General features: G+C 40.4%; 1 protein-coding gene across 11 annotated transcripts in view; it reads right to left on the bottom strand.

Moving 5' to 3' along the window:
* The window catches only part of LRRC7 (leucine rich repeat containing 7), a 626043-nt gene that overhangs the window by 41871 nt on the left and 563335 nt on the right, over positions 1-20837 (bottom strand). For 10 of the 11 annotated variants that reach the window (XM_053592544.1, XM_053592545.1, XM_053592536.1 and 7 more), the window contains one exon: positions 12365-12586. In XM_053592544.1, coding sequence (XP_053448519.1) covers positions 12365-12586 — 222 coding nt within the window. Of the gene's footprint in view, positions 1-12364; positions 12587-20837 lie in introns of those variants that run through there. The other variant, XR_008380264.1, reaches the window with a different exon arrangement.

Below are 20837 nucleotides of genomic sequence, written 5' to 3'. Positions count from 1 at the left end.
CTGTAGATTAGTTATCAGACTTTGTCAGATTTATAACATGCAAAAATCTTCTCCTATTCCAAAGGCTGTGTGTTCACTTTGGTTTTGGGCCCCTTAGCTGTGCAGAAGCTTCTTAGCTTGTTCAAATCCCAGTTATTTATTTTTGGTGTTGCTGAAATAGCCGGGGGGGGGGAGTGTCTTCCTCATAAAATCTTTTCGAGACTAATATTTTCAAGTGTTTTCCCCACACTATCTTCTAAAATTTTTATTGTTTCATGGCTTAAATTTAAGTCTTTTATCCAGTGAGAATCAATTTTTGTCAGTGGTGAGAGATATGGGTTCAGTTTTAGTCTTCTACATGTGGCTAACCAGTTCTCCCAGTATCATTTATTAAATAGGACTCTTTTCCCCAGTGTATGCTTTTGTTGGGCTTATCAAAAATCAAAGGATGATACGTGGCTGAGTAGATTATTCTATTCCAAAGATCTATGTCTCTATTTTTACGCCTGTACCATGCTGTTTTGATAATTATAGACTTACAGTATAACTGGAAATTGGTAGCGTTATGCCTCCAAGATTTGGTTTTATTTCTAAGAATTGTGTTGGCTATTTTTTTTTTTTTCTGGTTCCATATGAAATGAAGTACTATGTTTTCAAGTTCTTCAAAGTGTGACATTGGTGCTATGGTGGGGATTGCATCAAATCTGTAGATTGCTTTGGGCAGTATGGACATTTGAACAATGTTGATTCTTCCCAGCCATAAGCATGGTATGTTCTTCCATATCTTAATGTGTTCTGGTATTTCTTTTCTCAGGGTTTCCCAGTTCTCTTTATAGAGATCTTTCATGTCCTTTGTTGGATATATTCCAAGGCATTTCATCTTCTTTGGAGCCACTGTAAAAGGAATAGAGTCTTTGACTTTATTTTTGGCGTCACTGTTGTTGACATATATGAAGACTATTGATCATCGGTGGGTATTGATTTTGTATCCTGAGGTGCTGCTGTATTCCTTGATCACTTCTAAGAGCTTTGTAGTTGAGCCCTTGGGGTTTTCCAGGTATAAGATCATGTCATCTGCAAAGAGGGAGAATCTGACCTCCTCTGTCCCCATTTGAATAGCCTCGATCTCCTTGTCTTATCTGATTACAACGGCTGGACTTCCAGAACTATGTTGAATAGCAATGGTGACAGTGGGCATCCTTGTCTGGTTCCAGACCTGGTGGAGATGCTCAGTGTTACTCCATTTGGTGTGGTATTGGCCGTGGGTTTGCTGTAGACGGCCTCTATCTGTTTAATAAATGCCTCACCTAAGCCTATCTTCTTAAGTGTTCTCATCAAGAAAGAATGCTGGATATTATCGAAAGCTTTTCTGTACTGAGAGAATAATATGGTCTTTGTTTCTGATTTTATTTATGGACTTACATATGCGGAACCAACCTTGCATCCCTGGGATTTTGCCCCACTTTAGTGAGATGAGTCGTTTGAAAATTGAGAGCTTTGTCACTGAGGAGGAACATCAAAGTTTACTAAGGGCATCTTTATGGACAAAGTTAAATATTCTACTTAGACCACAAGTGACAACTCCTTCTAATCTGTTCAGTGTTGTCCATTATAGCATTATTATATTTGCACACTGCCATGTGGAACTTATTTTAATCAGATTAAAAATACACCAATTCTTCGGGCCACATTAAGAGATACGAAGTTATGTTTTTGTTAATAAGTGTTCCCATTCCTTCAGTAGCTTTTGCTTTCAAAGTGGTTGGACGTGTTTGCGTGTGAGTTCCCTCCGACACTCCACCTGCACGCAGCGGTTCCGCCATTCTCAGCCGTTGTCCAAGCAGGTTGAATTAGTATCATTTGCAGAGGACAGTGGAGCCACAGCAGCCACATGTCTGAGCTCATGTGGTTAATATAACAGATTGGGAAACAAGACGTGGTTTAGGGGTCACATAAACTGGGTTAAAATTCCAGCTTGACTGATTATACTTTCCATAAGTTACTTATTTCTCTGTGCCTGGGGTGTTTGTTTATAAAAAGGAAATGAGATTGTTGTGATGAAGTAAATGTATGCGAGCGGGACTGGCTCTATAATTAGTTGGGCCTGGTGCAAAGGGAAAATGTGAGGTTCCTTGATCAACAATTATTAAGAATTACAAGATGGTGGGGGCAAGACAGGATTGCAAGAGGGACTTGACCTAACAAATGCAATCGGTGTAACCTGGCTTATTGTACCCTCAATGAATCCCCAACAATAAAATAATAATAATAATAATAATAATATCAAAAAAAAAAAAGAATTGACACTGAGTAAGTGGATAGCCACTTCAGCAGCGATTCCAGCGAGAAAGCTGGGAAAGCTTCTGCTCAGCAAGTTTACAAGTTCAAAGTGCCTTTTAAGTAGGCTGAAGAGAGATTTAGGGTGTCTACCTGCGGGGGTTTGAGAAATCAGCAGCCTCCAGTCGTATCAGAACTGTGACTAACATCTCATACCCCAGAAGACCACGTGTTGCCCAGACAATATTCAATAACATATACAAACTGCTTTGTTTTTGGTTGTGTATTTTTTTCTTCTTTTTTTTTTTTGGTTTGGTTGTTTTTTTTTGTTTGTTTATTTTGACGTTGCTGATGTTCTTTTGTTTTTTTAATTTCAATCTTTTCCACACAGATCCCTTTTTCTTTCTCAATTTTCCTAGTTTAATTATAATTTCCCATTGCTGCCTTTTTTAATAACTTCAACTTCATTTTTGCTAGTGTTTCTACCGATATAATTTGGTTTTTCACCCAATTTTATCCCCGTAAAGTTTTCTGTTTGCTTCTTTCGGTTTGATTTATAGCATTTTTGTCTTTCCTCTCTACTTGGTGGAGGTGGGGTACTGTGTCTGATCAGGTTAGCAAAGCGCTGCTGACCTCAAGGGAACCACGCAACTGGGCACCCCCAGAGGTGGGGTTTTTTAAGGTTGTGTCAAAGTACCCTACTGTACACCTATATTGCCCTGTCTCCCTCTTTCTGTGCCTCTCTTCTCTTTCTCAATATTCCTTATACCCAACCCTCTCCTTTCTCTATCTTTCTTTTTTTCTTATCACTCGGTCCTCCTTTCTTTCATCCCCTTTTTTTGCTCTTCAACCTTCTCACCCTTCTGGTCCTATAACCCTTAGTCCACAGGCACAAGAACTTAAAGACCAAGAGGAAGTGAAAGGAAAATTAGGGCAAGGAAACAGATAGAAGAAATCACTCATGAGGAAGGATCAGCAGAAAACTCCAGGCAACATGAAGAACCAGTCTAGAACAACCCCACCAAGGGACCATGAGGTAGCTACTGCAGATGATTCCACCAGTATAGAAATGTTAGGAATGACAGAAAGGGAATTTAGAATACACATGTTGAAAACATTGAAAGAAATGATGGAAACAATGAAGGAAATTGCTAATAAAGTGGAAAATAACCAAAAGGAAATCCAAAAACAGAATCAAATAAGAGATGAACAATATGAAGAATATAAAAAGGATATAGCAGACCTGAAGGAACTGAAACAGTCAATTAGGGAACTTAAAGATGCAATGGAAAGTATCAGCAACAGGTTAGACCATGCAGAAGAAAGAATTTCAGAGGTAGAAGACAAAGTTCTTGAGATAACTCAGACAGTAAAAGAGGCAGAAAAGAAGAGAGAGAAAGCAGAACGTTCACTGTCAGAATTATGGGACTTTATGAAGCGTTCCAACATACGAGTTATAGGAATTCCAGAAGGGGAAGAAGAATGCCCCAGAGGAATGGAAGCCATACTAGAGAATATTATAAAAGAAAATTTCCCAATCATCACCAAAGAGTCTGACACACTGCTTTCAGAGGGATATCGGACCCCGGGTCGCCTCAACTCTAACCGAGCTTCTCCAAGACACATTGTGATGAACCTGTCCAAAGTCAAGACAAAAGAAAAGATTCTGCAAGCTGCCAGGAGTAAGCGCCAGTTGACCTACAGGGGCAAATCCATCAGAGTTACCACAGACTTCTCTAATGAAACTTTCCAAGCAAGAAGACAATGGTCATCTACCTTTAACCTACTTAAACAGAACAATTTTCAGCCCAGAATTCTGTACCCTGCTAAGCTAAGCTTCAGAATTGACGGAGAAATCAAATCATTTACGGATATACAAACATTGAGGAAATTCGCCACAACAAGACCAGCTCTACAGGAAATACTTCAACCTGTTCTGCACACTGACCACCACAATGGATCGGCAGCAAAGTAAGAACTCAGAAATCAAAGGACAAAACCTAACCTCCACACTGATGCAAAAGATAAAACTAAGCAATGGACTCTCACAAAATAAGACGAATAGAATACTACCACACTTATCAATTATCTCAATAAATGTTAATGGCTTGAATTCCCCACTGAAGAGACATAGATTGGCTGACTGGATTAAAAAACACAAGCCATCCATTTGCTGTCTGCAAGAAACACACCTGGCCTCAAAAGACAAATTAAAGCTCCGAGTCAAGGGTTGGAAGACAATTTTTCAGGCAAATGGAATTCAGAAGAAAAGAGGAGTTGCAATCTTATTTTCAGATACATGTGGATTTAAAGCAACTAAAGTCAAAAAAGACAAAGATGGTCACTTTATATTGGTCAAGGGAAAACTACAACAAGAAGACATTTCAATTCTAAATGTTTATGCACCCAATTTAAATGCTCCCAGATTCTTGAAGCAGACCTTACTCAGTCTGAGCAATATGATATCTGATAATACCATCATAACAGGGGACTTTAACACACCTCTTACAGAGCTGGACAGATCCTCTAAACAGAAATTAAACAAAGATGTCAGAGATTTAAATGAGACCCTAGAACAACTATGCTTGATAGATGCATATAGAACACTCCACCCCAAAGATAAAGAATATACATTCTTCTCATCACCCCATGGAACATTCTCCAAAATTGATCATATCCTGGGACACAAAACAAATATCAACAGAATCAAAAGAATTGAAATTTTACCTTGTATCTTTTCAGACCATAAGGCACTAAAGGTGGAACTCAACTCTAACAAAAATGCTAGACCCCACCCAAAGGCATGGAAATTAAATAATCTTCTGTTGAATAACAGATGGGTGAAGGAAGAAATAAAACAGGAAATCATTAACTTCCTTGAGCATAACAACAATGAAGACACAAGCTACCAAAACCTGTGGGATACTGCAAAAGCAGTTTTGAGAGGAAAATTCATCGCTTTAGATGCCTACATTCGAAAAACAGAAAGAGAGCACATCAACAATCTCACAAGAGATCTTATGGAATTGGAAAAAGAAGAACAATCTAAGCCTAAACTCAGTAGAAGAAAAGAAATATCCAAAATCAAATCAGAGATCAATGAAATTGAAAACAAAAGAATCATTCAGAAAATTAATGAAACAAGGAGTTGGTTTTTTGAAAAAATAAATCAAATAGATAAACCATTGGCCAGACTAACTAGAAATAGAAAAGTAAAATCTCTAATAACCTCAATCAGAAACGATAAAGGGGAAATAACAACTGATCCCACACAGATACAAGAGATCATCTCTGAATACTACCAGAAACTCTATGCCCAGAAATTTGACAATGTGAAGGAAATGGATCAATATTTGGAATCACACCCTCTCCCTAGACTTAGCCAGGAAGAAATAGAGCTCCTGAACAGACCAATTTCAAGCACTGAGATCAAAGAAACAATAAAAAAGCTTCCAACTAAAAAATGCCCTGGTCCAGATGGCTTCACTCCAGAATTCTATCAAACCTTCAAGGAAGAGCTTATTCCTGTACTGCAGAAATTATTCCAAAAAACTGAGGAAGAAGGAATCTTCCCCAACACATTCTATGAAGCAAACATCACCCTGATACCAAAACCAGGAAAAGACCCAAACAAAAAGGAGAATTTCAGACCAATCTCACTCATGAACATAGACGCAAAAATTCTCAACAAAATCCTAGCCAATAGATTACAGCTTATCATCAAAAAAGTCATTCATCATGATCAAGTAGGCTTCATCCCAGGGATGCAAGGCTGGTTTAACATACGCAAGTCTATAAACGTTATCCACCATATTAACAGAGGCAAAAATAAAGATCACATGATCCTCTCAATAGATGCAGAAAAAGCATTCAATAAAATCCAGCATCCTTTTCTAATTAGAACACTGAAGAGTATAGGCATAGGTGGCACATTTCTAAAACTGATTGAAGCTATCTATGACAAACCCACAGCCAGTATTTTACTGAACGGAGTAAAACTCAAAGCTTTTCCTCTTAGAACTGGAACCAGACAAGGTTGTCCTCTGTCACCTTTACTATTCAACGTAGTGCTGGAAGTTCTAGCCAATACAATTAGGCAAGACAAGGAAATAAAGGGAATCCAAATGGGAGCAGAGGAGGTCAAACTCTCCCTCTTTGCTGACGACATGATCTTATACTTAGAGAACCCCAAAGACTCAACCACAAGACTCCTAGAAGTCATCAAAAAATACAGTAATGTTTCAGGATATAAAATCAATGTCCACAAGTCAGTAGCCTTTGTGTACACCAATAACAGTCAAGATGAGAAGCTAATTAAGGACACAACTCCCTTCACCATAGTTTCAAAGAAAATGAAATACCTAGGAATATACCTAACGAAGGAGGTGAAGGACCTCTATAAAGAAAACTATGAAATCCTCAGAAAGGAAATAGCAGAGGATATTAACAAATGGAAGAACATACCATGCCCATGGATGGGAAGAATCAACATTGTTAAAATGTCTATACTTCCCAAAGCTATCTACCTATTCAATGCCATTCCTATCAAAGTACCTACATCGTACTTTCAAGATTTGGAAAAAATGATTCTGCGTTTTGTATGGAAACGGAAAAAACCCCGTATAGCTAAGGCAGTTCTTAGGAACAAAAATAAAGCTGGGGGCATCAGCATACCAGATTTTAGTCTGTACTACAAAGCCATAGTGCTCAAGACAGCATGGTACTGGCACAAAAACAGAGACATAGACACTTGGAATCGAATTGAACACCAAGATATGAAACTAACATCTTACAACCACCTAATCTTTGATAAACCAAACAAGAACTTACCTTGGGGGAAAGACTCCCTATTCAATAAATGGTGTTGGGAGAACTGGATGTCTACATGTAAAAGACTGAAACTGGACCCACACCTTTCCCCACTCACAAAAATTGATTCAAGATGGATAAAGGACTTAAATTTAAGGCATGAAACAATAAAAATCCTCAAAGAAAGCATAGGAAAAACACTGGAAGATATTGGCCTGGGGGAAGACTTCACGAAGAAGACTGCCATGGCAATTGCAACAACATCAAAAATAAACAAATGGGACTTCATTAAACTGAAAAGCTTCTGTACAGCTAAGGACACAATAACCAAAGCAAAGAGACAACCTACACAATGGGAAAGGATCTTTGCATATTTTCAATCAGACAAAAGCTTGATAACCAGGATCTATAGAGAACTCAAATTAATCCACATGAAAAAAGCCAACAATCCCTTATATCAATGGGCAAGAGACATGAATAGAACTTTCTCTAAAGATGACAGACGAATGGCTAACAAACATATGAAAAAATGTTCATCATCTCTATATATTAGAGAAATGCAAATCAAAACAACCCTGAGATATCATCTAACCCCAGTGAGAATGGCCCACATCACAAAATCTCAAAACTGCAGATGCTGGCGTGGATGTGGAGAGAAGGGAACACTTTTACACTGCTGGTGGGACTGCAAACTAGTACAACCTTTCTGGAAGGAAGTATGGAGAAACCTCAAAGCACTCAAGCTAGACCTCCCATTCGATCCTGCAATCCCATTACTGGGCATCTACCCAGAAGGAAAAAAATCCTTTTATCATAAGGACACTTGTACTAGACTGTTTATGGCAGCTCAATTTACCATTGCCAAAATGTGGAAACAGCCTAAATGCCCACCAACCCAGGAATGTATTAACAAGCTGTGGTATATGTATACCATGGAATACTATTCAGCCATTAAAAAAAATGGAGACTTTACATCCTTCGTATTAACCTGGATGGAAGTGGAAGACATTATTCTTAGTAAAGCATCACAAAAATGGAGAAGCATGAATCCTATGTACTCAATCTTGATATGAGGACAATTAATGACAATTAAGTTTATGGGGGGGGAAGCAGAAAGAGGGATGGAGGGAGGAGGGTGGGGCCTTAGTGTGTGTCACACTTTATGGGGGCAAGACATGATTGCAAGAGGGACTTTACCTAACAATTGCAATCAGTGTAACCTGGCTTATTGTACCCTCAATGAATCCCCAACAATAAAAAAAAAAAAAAAAAAAAAAAGAAAATGTGTCAAATGGTCTATTAAGCGAATGTATGATGCCCCATGATCATATCAATGTATACAGTTATGATTTAATAAAAAAAAATAAACCTAAAAAAAAAAAAGGTCAAGTAAGTCAGTTTTTTTGATTCTGCTTTCTCTGTGCAGTCTAGTATGCATAGATAAAAATATATGCACCAAGAATTGCTTTTTAAGGTCCAGCAGAAAAAAAAAAAAAAAAAAAAAAAAAGAATTACAAGATGGTGACAGGAGCATTAGTCCACGGATGGGGCCCTTCTAAGCAGGACCTTGTGCAACTCTCCAGCTCCCGTGGCCCTGGGCTGGTGCCGGACCTGGGGTGAGATGCCGAGAGCAGAGCTCAGAGCAGGCACTGAGGTGCTGCTGCCCCTGCCTTTGGTGTTTTCACCCAGCTTTCTTTTCTCTAAATTAAAACGTGTATTCACTATCATCAGATTTTTAAAAACCTGTGGCATTATAATAAGTGGCTACTTTTTTAAAAAGTAGAGTTTCCAAGCTTTACTTTAATAGAAAGCGTTTCGTCACGCTGAGCACCCTTTGTTCATGATGTGATTACAGTTCATGGTGTCTCCTTGATCTTAAAAAGATTGAATGATTGAGGATTTTTTCCGCGTTGTACTACACCAAATTTAACATTGCCATTATGATCATGTAAGTGAGACTTTGTTCTTCTCTTTATGGCTCTTTCAAAGCACCACTAGAAATGTCTTATTAAAATAGAGTGTTTTGATTTATCGTCTCTAAATCCTCATTAGAAATTTTATGCCAGGTCTGTGGTCTTTACACTTAAATCACTATAATATTTATATGAAATTCCATACAGGCTTAAAATGCTTTATGTATTTTCCCCATATTTTTTCTTATGAAATATGAAATAAAAATCTTGCTTTGAAACATACAGCCACAGATACATCTTAGAGGATCTGACTTTTCAAAAGAAATATGACTTAGGAAAGTTAAAAAGTACGTGAAATATTTTCATTATGAGAGTGAATTACATAACTTCTGCCAGTCTGTTTTTTTTTAAACTTTATTTTTTTGTTGCTTTGTTGTTGTAGTTTTGGCTGGGGCTGGGTTTGAACCCTCCACCCTTGGTACATGGGACCGGCGCCCTACTCCCTGAGCCACAGCACCGCCCCGCCAGTCTGTTTTTATATTTTTTGGTTTATTTTTCTGTCTGTAGATTAAGGAGGTTGAGACTGATAATTATTAAGTTTCTTTCAATATTTTAATACTGCAAATCTTCTATTTTTATTTCCTCTAGTTTCTATTTCTGTATTCTCAGTTCTAGGGTTACTCCGTGTGTAGAACTGTATCATTTACTCTCATAAAAACTTCTTAAGTCTCAGTGAATAGCAAGGTCCTTACTGCCTAAGGACAGACATAGAACCTCAGGAAGAGTTAGTAAGTAGGCCAGGGTCATCTGGTTTAAGAAAAGTACACATGGGGCAGCACCTGTGGCTAAATGGAAAGGGCGCTGACCCCATATGCCAAGGGTGGAAGGTTCAAACCCAGCCCCTGCCAAACTGCAACAACAAAAATAGCCGGGCGTTGTGGCGGGCGCCTGTAGTCCCAGCTCCTCGGGAGGCTGAGGCAGGAGAATCGCTTAAGCCCAGGAGTTGGAGGTTGCTGTGAGCTGTGTGAGGCCACGGCACTCTGCCGCGGCAATAAAGTGAGATTCTGTCTCTACAAAAAAAAAAAAAGAAAGAAAGAAAAGTTCACATGAAACGAGAACTTCAAATTTTGGAATCTAGTCCCAGAGTTTTGTTTCTTGAATGCTATAGAGTTAAATGAAGAAGTGGAAAGGTTAGAAAAGAAAGAAAAATGAAAGAAAACTGTAATTGTCAGAGGTGTGTCGGAAAATGTTGAGCAGCTGGCTGGGGATGGTGAGTACTCTAATTTGCAGTGTGTGCTGATTTTGGGGGTGTGATTTCCCCACAACTTCAACCTGTTAATGTGAAGTCACTGGGGTTGGAGTGGGAAGAGAGGCTTATGACACGGGCCAACGTGAGCTGGCTCTGGCGTGCTCCCAGTAGTGGCCAGTGTTATACTGACTGTAACAAATTTTAAAGAAACTACTTGATTTATAATTGGAGGTGGGAAGAGTTTTGGGATCAGTACTAGTTGTTTAAAGGCTGTTTAGGCATTTGTTCTAAAACTTCTTTAAAATGGATAATGCGGGTACATATTTATGCATGTCTGTGAATTTCGTTACATGCACAGAATGTGTCCAGATGAGGCTGAAGTATCCAGAGATCCTTCACCCTGGGCATTTACATCCATGTGCTGGGAGCATCTCAGTTCCTTACAATACATTCCAAAACATTTCAGCCTGAAATGAAGGTAGGAAAAAAGGCGGATGGCAAAGGAGCCACATGTCAGCCCTTCCGAGACGTGGCCGGTGGATGCTTCGCTTTGTTTCCATGTCAGTTTGAAAAGCCCCTGATGTCATCACAGCTGTGGATCAGAGCACTTGAGAACTGCTAACTACATTTTCTGAAATAATCATCTTTAAACTCAGTATGCATGTAAACCTTAACACTTAGGAATCTTCTCGTTACTCAAACTTTCTATGATTTATGTATTTTTTGAGAAATAAGGTTAACATAGCCTTTGAATTTAGGACGGTTAAAAAGCTGCATGCTCACACTAAACTTGATATTCAAAGCAGGTGAAAATGGAAGGAATTGGTCTTGGTAGATTTTTAAAATACACTGATTATGGGAGGAAAAAACTCATGTAGCTACAAATAAGAACAACTAAATCAGAGCACTGGGTTGAGGTTATGGTATTTGTGGGGGAGTAATATCCATGAACAAGTTTTTAATCTCCTAGAGTGACTTTGACAAAGCATAATTAAAAACTTCATTAACATTTTATAATCTCTGGAGAATTAAAACCTCCTGTCATTATCCAACTGAAGGCACCTGGTTTATTATACCTTCACTCCAACATACCTGTGGTTAGATCAGGGCAGGAAAGGATGAAAATTATCTTGAAAAAATATCTGTGATTGTGAGAGAGGTTAATACATTATTTCAGCTTCAAGAAGAGTGTTAAAGAATAGAGAAGATGCTTAAAGCAGCTGAAGTACAAATGATCAATGGTGCTTAGTAATATAAAGGAAAAAACGAGAATGACGTTAATCTTGTCTGATGTGTTTAAAAAAATAAGGTGGGGTGAGCAACAATCCAGGAAACTTTTACATGTATAGACCATATCAAAATGTGGGTGAAGTCAGTGGAAGCTTTGCCTAATTATCCAAAAACTGAAATAAGAGAAATTAATTTTAAGAGAGTATTAAGACTTTCCTATCTTACTTTCTAAGGTTAATATAGCTCAATGGATGAGATCCCATTCCGTTTTGTAGTCCTAAGGAAGAATAACTGCTTCTACCATGGAAAAGCAAATCCTAATTTTAGAAAGGATACATTAAAAGAATTGCTTTTTTTTTTTTTAACTGTATGGCTTTTATCAGTAACTTTTGGAGCAGTTCACAACTATTTTCCTTCTAGCTATTTATAATTTTCTTTAGAGCGAAGATTTATCTCTGTACTTTTCAACAATCAGAAGATAGGACTTTTAGAAAATGTCTTCTGACAAATGGATGGGAAGCGTAAAGTTTACTTTTTACATTGCCAGTTTCACAAGAGGCCTTGGGAAATAAGCCCAGTCCACTGAGGCTCTTCCTAACACTCAAATTGGTCCTGTAGAGCTAAACTGGAGTTGGGAGTGGGGTGGGAGAGGATGTGGGATGGTACTCAGAAAACTGTTCTGATTCATCAGTTTTTCCTTATGTGGAATGGGCGTTTTACCAACCACAAATTCCTACGCGTTGCAGTCTTTAACCATTGAAAATAATGTTAAAACTTCTACAGAGAGTACGCCCCTCCATTCAGCAAGGTGACGGCACCGTGGCCTGGAGCACATGAAGGAGGGAAGTCCAACCACGGATTCTTTGTACTTTCCTAAACATCTGTCAATAATGAAAGGTCTCCTCACCTGCTCCGGATAGCCGTCCATACTCCTTTGCCCTTTAGTTTGAATTAAGCACCGTCCTGGCTGAGGTCCCCGCGTGGCCTGTGAAGAGGGGATCTGAATAGGCAATGGTGACTGGAATTGCTGGATGGTCACTTTGTTGATGTTTCCCTCGTATGGCTGCTGCTCCCGGCTGCGATGCTGAAGGCTCTGGGACCCCATCAGAGTCTGGATGTGACTGCCTGCCTGTGGAGAAGACAACCTGTCAGGCAGAGATTCACGGTCGGAAAGGACATGATGAATGTGGAAAACAAGCACAAACACAGATACGTCTGGGGAGAGGGGTACCGTGTGGCTCTCGGCCATGACCCCAAAAGGTACAGAAGCAACAGTAAAGGGCCTGACCACGGTGGTCTGTGGGAATGTTAACACTGGTGCAAAGATGCACGGAAGACATCCGTCGTCATCAGGTGGCCTGCCAAAGATCATTTTAACCCCATTTTAAAGGCACAAAATTCAGCCTGAAAAAGCTCAAGAAAAAAAGGAAGTCACAACTTAAAAATAAAGCAGAGCTCTATCTGGCATTTCATTTGAAAAATACCAAGGAAGGGGGGGCGGAGAGAGAGAAGAGGGGGGATATAATATTATGTAACATCTGGGGAAATAACAGAACCTGCTTCCTAATTCTGAAGCAGAAGCATGGGATTCCTTATTTTCTTTTATCCCACAGCTGCCCAGTAAGTTTGTTCAGGTGAGCAGAACCAATACTTTAATTTCCTGCATTATTGAAGGAAGAGTATGGATTTTGGAGTCTCTGAGTTACATTAAAAATTAATCATGTGATAAATTCCTGAGAGTATCTGTAGCCTCTGGAGGCACTAGATCTGGAAAGGTCTTCTAAAGGAGCTCTCCCTGCAGAGGACATTTGGTCTGAGCTTTCAGGGAGACGCCTCAGACCTCTGACTCAGATGACAATGGTCGTTCTCCGTGGTCAAAGGTGGCAGAGAGGGCGTGCCCACGGCAGTCCCTGCTACACCCTGCTCTGCCGCTTATTCCCATTTTCTCTCTTTCATTCTAGCAACAGCTTCTAGTCGGTCTGCTTGATGTCTCTTCTACCAGGCAAGCAGTTCTGTCTGTAAACTGGAAACCCAGAAGGTACATTTTCAAATTGAGAATGGTATAACTCAGAGATCTACCACGGGGGTCTCTCCATAGGGAGTCAATGTGTATCATTAATAATTTTAACGATTATATTTAGTGCTATGCGTGGAATTCTCTTATCACTGTTGAAGGATCTGAGGATTTCCTTTCTGAATTCATTGTCTTCTTGTTCTTTGAGGGTAGAAAACTTGGAATTCAAAAGTGAATTTCGTTTTAGAATTTATTAGCTAGGGAAGCTTGTGAACTTTCCTAACTAATTAGGATTTTTGACTACCATGAAAAAGTCAGATTGGAGGAATAAAAGGATAACTGCGGGACAAGTACTCATGGAAGAGATTAATATTTAATCAGTCTAAAGTTCTTAAAGAAGAGAAACAGAAAAACCAAATGATCATGATAATGGGAAAGCATTTGAAGAGGGAAGGTACACGGCTGGATATCAACCAGGAGGAAATTTCAAAACAAAACATTTAAAATTACTGTTTGGCAATAAGAAAGGCAAAGTAAATAACCATTTGATTATATTTTAGATGTCCTGCTGGCTGTCTTGGTATCGTGTGCAATTTTTTTGCATTCAAAAACAGATATATAAACAGATATTTCTGTTATGAGAAATTGGAGAAGATGCAAAAAAGAGTTTCAGGCTATACCAGCAGAAGTGAAAACCATCACCAGTCTGACACTGTCCAACACACTCGACCAGTCATCACAGAACTGTAAGTGCGCCAGTGCGGCTGAGGTGGCTTCACAGGGGCAAACATGCATCCCTTTGTGAGTCTGTTTCCCTTCTCAAAAATCTTCATGAAAAGGAGATGGTGTGACATTTTTGGCCACTCTAGAGGACTGGACGCCCTTCTGGGCAAGTTTTTCCTTATTGCAACTTATATTCACTTCTTTGCTGTGCCCATGAAACTTCATGTTCTTTTGTTTCACAGGATCAGGAAGCCATGAAAAGCCAAGACGGTACCCAGCTGCTATGCTCCAAATGCACCCACACGCGCTAGTACCCGGGCAGAGGAGATGATCCCTGGGAGCCAGAGGTGAGGAACACACTCACAGCCCTCAGTACCCGGGCACAGACTGAGCTGCTGTGCTCTGAACACACTCACGGCCCTTAGTATCCGGGCAGAGACTGAGCTGCTGTGCTCTGAACACACTCACGGCCCTCAGTACCCGGGCAGAGACTGAGCTGCTGTGCTCTGAACACACTCACGGCCCTCAGTACCCGGGCAGAGACTGAGCTGCTGTGCTCTGAACACACTCACGGCCCTCAGTACCCGGGCAGAGACTGAGCTGCTGTGCTCTGAACACACTCACGGCCCTCAGTACCCGGGCAGAGACTGAGCTGCTGTGCTCTGAACACACTCACGGCCCTCAGTATCCGGGCAGAGACTGAGCTACTGTGCTCTGAACACACTCACGGCCCTCAGTATCCGGGCAGAGACTGAGCTGCTGTGTTCTGAACACACTCACGGCCCTCAGTACCCGGGCAGAGACTGAGCTGCTGTGCTCTGAACATACTCACAGCCCTCAGTACCTGGGTAGAGGAATGATCTCCGGGAGCCAGAGGGGCTGAGGGAGGAGCTGTCCGACTGAGGCTGACCGACCAGCTACCAATTCATCAGTTGTTAGGTGTATGCCTGCTTCTCCCCTCTACCTGCACAATATTCATGGGTGAGAGGAAGGCCAGCAGTTTAAGAGAAAGTGATCACACAGAGAAGCAAAGAATGTTTCCACCCAGACAAACGGAAAAGGGTCCAGAACACAGCTTTGGCTTCCTGATGTATAATCTACATAAGAAAATCAGTAGCGGTTGCTCAACGATTACTTTGCTGATTAGAATATCCCAGTGGTCCTCTATCCAAGGAAGGAGACCTAATTCTGTGTGTCACATAGAGGTAGTGCCCTGTAGCTTCCTGGTGTGGTTTATTTCTTCTTCCGAGGGGACAACTGAGCTGAGGATGATACTAATTCTGAACTCTTGGAGGGCAAGCAGATCCTCCTGACAGTTTTTTAACGACTGACCAAGTAACTTGCATTTAATTGCTACCATCCAAACACTCTGTGACAATGTGCTAGGAACCACACACATTATTACTGATTTTCATCTTCACAATGATGCAAAGAGGTCATTAGGATTATCCATTCTTACTGAGGACCACACGAATATTGGGAGAGATTAATAACCGTCCCAAGTAATTTGTACAACTTGTAAAATGGCAGGACCAACACTGGGTGTACAGCTGTCTGAGGTCTTGCTATTAAACACTACATTATACTATGGCCCTCCTCTCCCCACCAGACTGGCACCCTCCTCCTAATAGTTCAGTTATGAACTAAGAAACTGAAAAGTAACAAAAAGATGAGGATGTCCAGGGAGGATATAGAGGCTGGCCGTGAGCTCGTGTGCACCCTAAAGTAACTGTCTGTCTTACATTGCATGCAGATGTTACGGCCACACTGTCTACGTTCAATTTCTTTAACATTTCTTCAACTTGCCAAAGGCCATTTCCTACTTAGTGAATTAGTTCTATCATCTATTTTAGATACTGTGCATGTGACTTTGAGCTTTATAGTTCAACAAATAGGGCAAAGATTCTGTATTTAGAAATCTTTTCGTGACTGTTCTTAGATGAGCTCTGGGCAGAACCAGAGTGCAAACTGCCCCTGGCAGGGACATGCTGTGGGGTGACTCTGTCTGCTGCGCAGCTCCTGCCTCTTGGGCTGCAGCTCTGGCAGGTGGGACCGCAGAGGGACAGCTGGAGAAAGCAGAGAATTAGCGCTAGATTTTGTATAAAGTTAAACACCAACGACAAGACATCTAGAGGGACAATTATGGTTCAGAGGAACTGCGAAGAGGAAGCTGTTTCTGACTGGCACAGAGGCTCGAGGAAAGTACTCAGGATGCTGGTGAGGAAGCTCTCAGGACTGAGGGACACGTGGACGATGAGAGGTGAGGGTTAGGCGGGAGAACGCTGACTCACGCTCCAGGGGACTCAGACGGGCAGGTTTCTGTAAAGCCTGGGCTACACATTGTGAAAGATAAAAACAAAGATTTGACATTTGGCACTTTCAAAGGGAAGTTGGACAAAATAACATGTATTTGAGGAGAACAGTGATGGAATATGGTGTTTTGAAGTAAACTTGAAAAGCAAATTGTCAAAGTTTACAAGGAAAAACTCCAATATGCATATGACTCAAGGAGACATTTATGTCATAACCACAGAAAAGAAATGTTGATTTGATACCAACTGGCAGGGCTCTTGCAAAATTCATCCTACCGCTGGTCAAGCTTATTATTTGGAAGCTGGGAGTGTTTGGGAGGTTTTGTATGATATAAAAGAAATGGCTTTATCATCATAAATCTGATTCGGTTCACACTGCTCTTTCTGAGTGTGAGATGGAGACGTAGATGGCATTACCCCATTTGGGCGCCCGATTTACTGCCACTTGGCTCTCGAACCACCCAGGCTTCCAACACTCTAAATCCACCTCAAAGCATCATAATTAATGCCGCTGAGATGATTCCAAACAGCACCATTCATTAAGTCCAAAAGAATTCTAAAAATATTTAGGAGCATTTTGAACAACACAGAACCATCTCAAAAAATAACTTAGTAACTGATTCTGAGGAATCAGAACTCATTTAAATGAGCCGGTTTCAGTCATAAACAGACACAAAAACTCAGCCCTATCACCTTCTATTCACACCACACATTCTGCAGTGCCTTTTTAAAAATGCAGTTTTATGTTTTAAAAGTTGAGCCAGTAAAACTTCTTTCAGGTAGACGGAATAGATGATGTATTTTTTCATAGTCCCTCCATTAAGCACAACTAAAAACCTTGGACATTATATTTCAATAAACGTGATAAGATTCTGAAAAATGGAGAGAAGGCAAACTAACTAGGGACATGGGCCAAGTCACAGCATGGTGATAAGTTCCCTGGGTTTTATTTTTATGTTATATACATATATGTTATATGTGTTTTATTTTATGTTATAGCTCCGGAGTTGGAGCTGAAGAACCAGGTAATCCGAAAATGCCAGTAGGTGCAGACAGAATAAAAAAAAAAAAATAGCTAGGTATCTTGAGCCTAAGGATCAGGAGAGATGAAATCAAGTAAAACAAAATGTGTTTACACAATAACTGCTCTACCATAGCTGAACACCGTGGAGAACACTGTGGCCCCACCTCAACAGGGCCACCACCGGCCGCTGGCCAGTCCAGACTTCTACCCCCATGAGGATGTACAGGGTGCAGCAACACTCCTACTGGGGGGTATCAGAGAAGGCAAGATGCCATAGCATTCATCCTCACCAACTAGTAGGAAGTGCCTCTGCCCTGGTTGTCAGAGAGACCACGTGTCCTTGGACGGCCCCTCCCACCCAGCAGTGCTGAGGCCCCCTTCTACCATCTCAGCGTATAGACCAGACTGCCACCATTACCATCCAGGGGCAAGGAGGCTGCCCCCACCAAGGTATGAGTGGAGACCAAGTGGGGAGCTAAAACTTCCACTCACAAATGAGGAGGAAGCTTTGCCTCAACGTACGTAACAACCATGAAATAAGGAGAGATAATATCTTGTTTGTATTACAGCTCAGTGCAGGGAGTAGCTTTGGGGTTTTAGTATAATCGCCATTTTTGGGGGGGTTGTCTCAATATTCAGTGTGTTTTTTTCCCTTCACAAGTGGTTTTGGTGACAAGACTCGGGTTATTTTGTAGAAAATAGACAGAACATCAACCGGGAAGGAATGTTAGGAATCTTAGCGGACACAATCGGGAAGTTTGATGTGCTAAATAATTGAGAAACAAAATTAACAAAAGGAACTAAATTCAGTACAAGGATAGCTAGGTTGGTTTAAGTCATGTTCATTGCTCCTGAATCTGTTCTGAGTACTTGTCAATTTTTCAGATTAAGGAAAAGGAAGATTTGGAACATGGACACATTTCAAAAAGCTCTAAAAATTCTGATTTGTGTAGGGTTAAGAAAAATGAAGAGGACTCGAAATTGTTTTCAAATCTGTGGCAGTGCTGGGGTTTTCTTCACTCTCCTGAAAATGCGACAGAAGAAAGAATACCAACTTGCTAAAAAGTACTAGCTAAGTCTGCCTCAAATACAGTCCTGCTATTGAGGGTCATGGAACATGGCAACAGTGCTATGCTACCAAGTTCCCTGCGGTTTTTGGTTGGAGGGGGGTGTGGGATACAATATATATATATATATATATGGCGTGATCTGCAGGATAGGAGCAGGGTGCAGGCTCCAACTCTGTGCTCCTTCACTCCATGGCCCTCACTCCTTTGCTATAAAGTCAGAAGGACGACTACGGCAGTGTCTGTGCACTGCGGCGCCATGTCCACGGTGTGTGCGGTAGACACTCTTTTTATGATGATGGCAGCCAAGGCATCAAGCTAGGTTTTCTCCTTTTTGTTTTATTTGTGCTTAACTATGCTAGTTTGATGCTAAAACTTATTTTCTACCCTTTAGGCGTTAGGAGACGAACTTGAGCGGATGCGTGGAAGGGAGCTCTGCGCCTTCCTAGAGCCAGAGCAGGAAGGTGCACCCTCTCCCGCCCCGGGGTGCTGGGGACGCTGTATCCTGCTGCCACACTGCAGCATTTTTGGAGGGCTTTCAAATATTTGCTGATTTTGAATGTTTTAGAGTCAGATACTGATGATACACTTCAGTGTCTCAAATGATAGATAAGAAGGTGAAATGACAGGACGTGTGTGTCTTAGGATGGCAGCTGGCCGACACATGAAGCAGGCATCTCTGACTTGGGGACTCCAGAAGAACACTCTCCTGTGATTAAATGTCAACCCCAAAAATACAGCCATGAAACTGGAAATGACTGATAAGAATGCAAAAACAACAAAGCACCCACAATAGCAAAGCGACAAGATCAGGGCTAAGTTTACACTTTTCAACCTACAATTTGTTTTGTGATGATATTGATATATTAATACATTTCCAAAATAAAGTAAAACGAGATGGGAGATGTTCACAATCATGATGAAAGCGTGACAACCGTTTCTGTCACCCCTAAGGTATCTGAAGGCATGTGGGTAGTGGAGTAAATCAGATCAAGACCAAAAGGCATGGAATACAGTAGAACTTTGTTGTTTTAGCTTCCTCTCATCCAGCGGCTGTCCTGAATTACCTGCCAGTTGCACTGCTGGGTCTTCAAATTACGTATTCAACTAGGGACATTTTTATTGTACTGGGCTCATTTTGCAATTTTGGTTTTAGATTTATCCCAAGACAAAGACAGTATAAATGTTATTGAGTTATCTCAATTTTCAGAAGAACAGGCATTTGTTTGAAGGACACCTATGTCAAATATTGATGGAGTTAAATACTTTAATCTGCACTCTTTCTGTTGCTTTACTTTGCACAATGCTTATTTTCTACCTCTGACTTAATAGATATTTGATAGACATGCTTGGGGTTTGCACTGTTATTAAGGAAATAATTTAGAGTCCGTCTGGATGGGAAAAATCCCCTGGTCCTGGGACAGGGATGTCCTTCAATACGGGAGACAGGTGTACTGTTGCCCTGGTATTAGGAGATAAAGGGATGTGCCTTTTGAGTTAAAGAATAATGGATCAGGAAGTGACTCTGAGACTAAACAGTGTTTATTCAGCTGTCACTTCTGCTTTAAGCTGGAGAATTTTTCTGTTCCCATTTCCTCCACCTCCTATCCATATTGCTTTTGAGAACAAATCTAATAAGTCATAGAAATAGAGTTAATTTTTAAATGTTTCTATGAATTAAATAATATGAAAATCAATCAATTAGAAATACATCATTTTGTCTCTCCCAATTAACATAATAAATATTTGAAATGGATCGTTAAATAATGTATTCCATTGATTTCTTCAAACCCTTCTTTCTGATTCAGTTACTATTATTAAGTCACAAAGCTGCCTCTGAAGGGTATTATTTTTTATTTTTGTGGAATTTTTTACTTCCTTTTGGTTTGGCATCTCTCTCCATATATATATATACACACAAATCTGTTGATGTGTATATGTATGTACTATCTCTAATCAAACTTTTGATATATGGGGACAGTAAATATGATTGAATATATTCATTCTATCTCCCGAGTATAACAAAGGGCATGGATGTACTGATTTCCTAGAAAGGATAACATGATAGTAAATCAATTAAGCTATGTTTTAAAAGAGCACATTTAAGTAATCTAAGTAAGAGTGCACACAGTTACATAAAAGGAACAGAATTTGATGTCAGCTCCTAGCTATTCCTAGAATTATCCTTTGGGTTGTTCTGCATGTTATAATTTATACAACCTCAAACAGTGCATTTTTAC

Source organism: Nycticebus coucang, chromosome 5 (assembly GCF_027406575.1).
Source record: "Nycticebus coucang isolate mNycCou1 chromosome 5, mNycCou1.pri, whole genome shotgun sequence".
NCBI classification, from domain to species: Eukaryota; Metazoa; Chordata; class Mammalia; order Primates; family Lorisidae; genus Nycticebus; species Nycticebus coucang.
The sequence above is the reverse complement of the archived record's forward strand: the minus strand, read 5'-3'. Positions and strand labels throughout refer to the sequence as shown.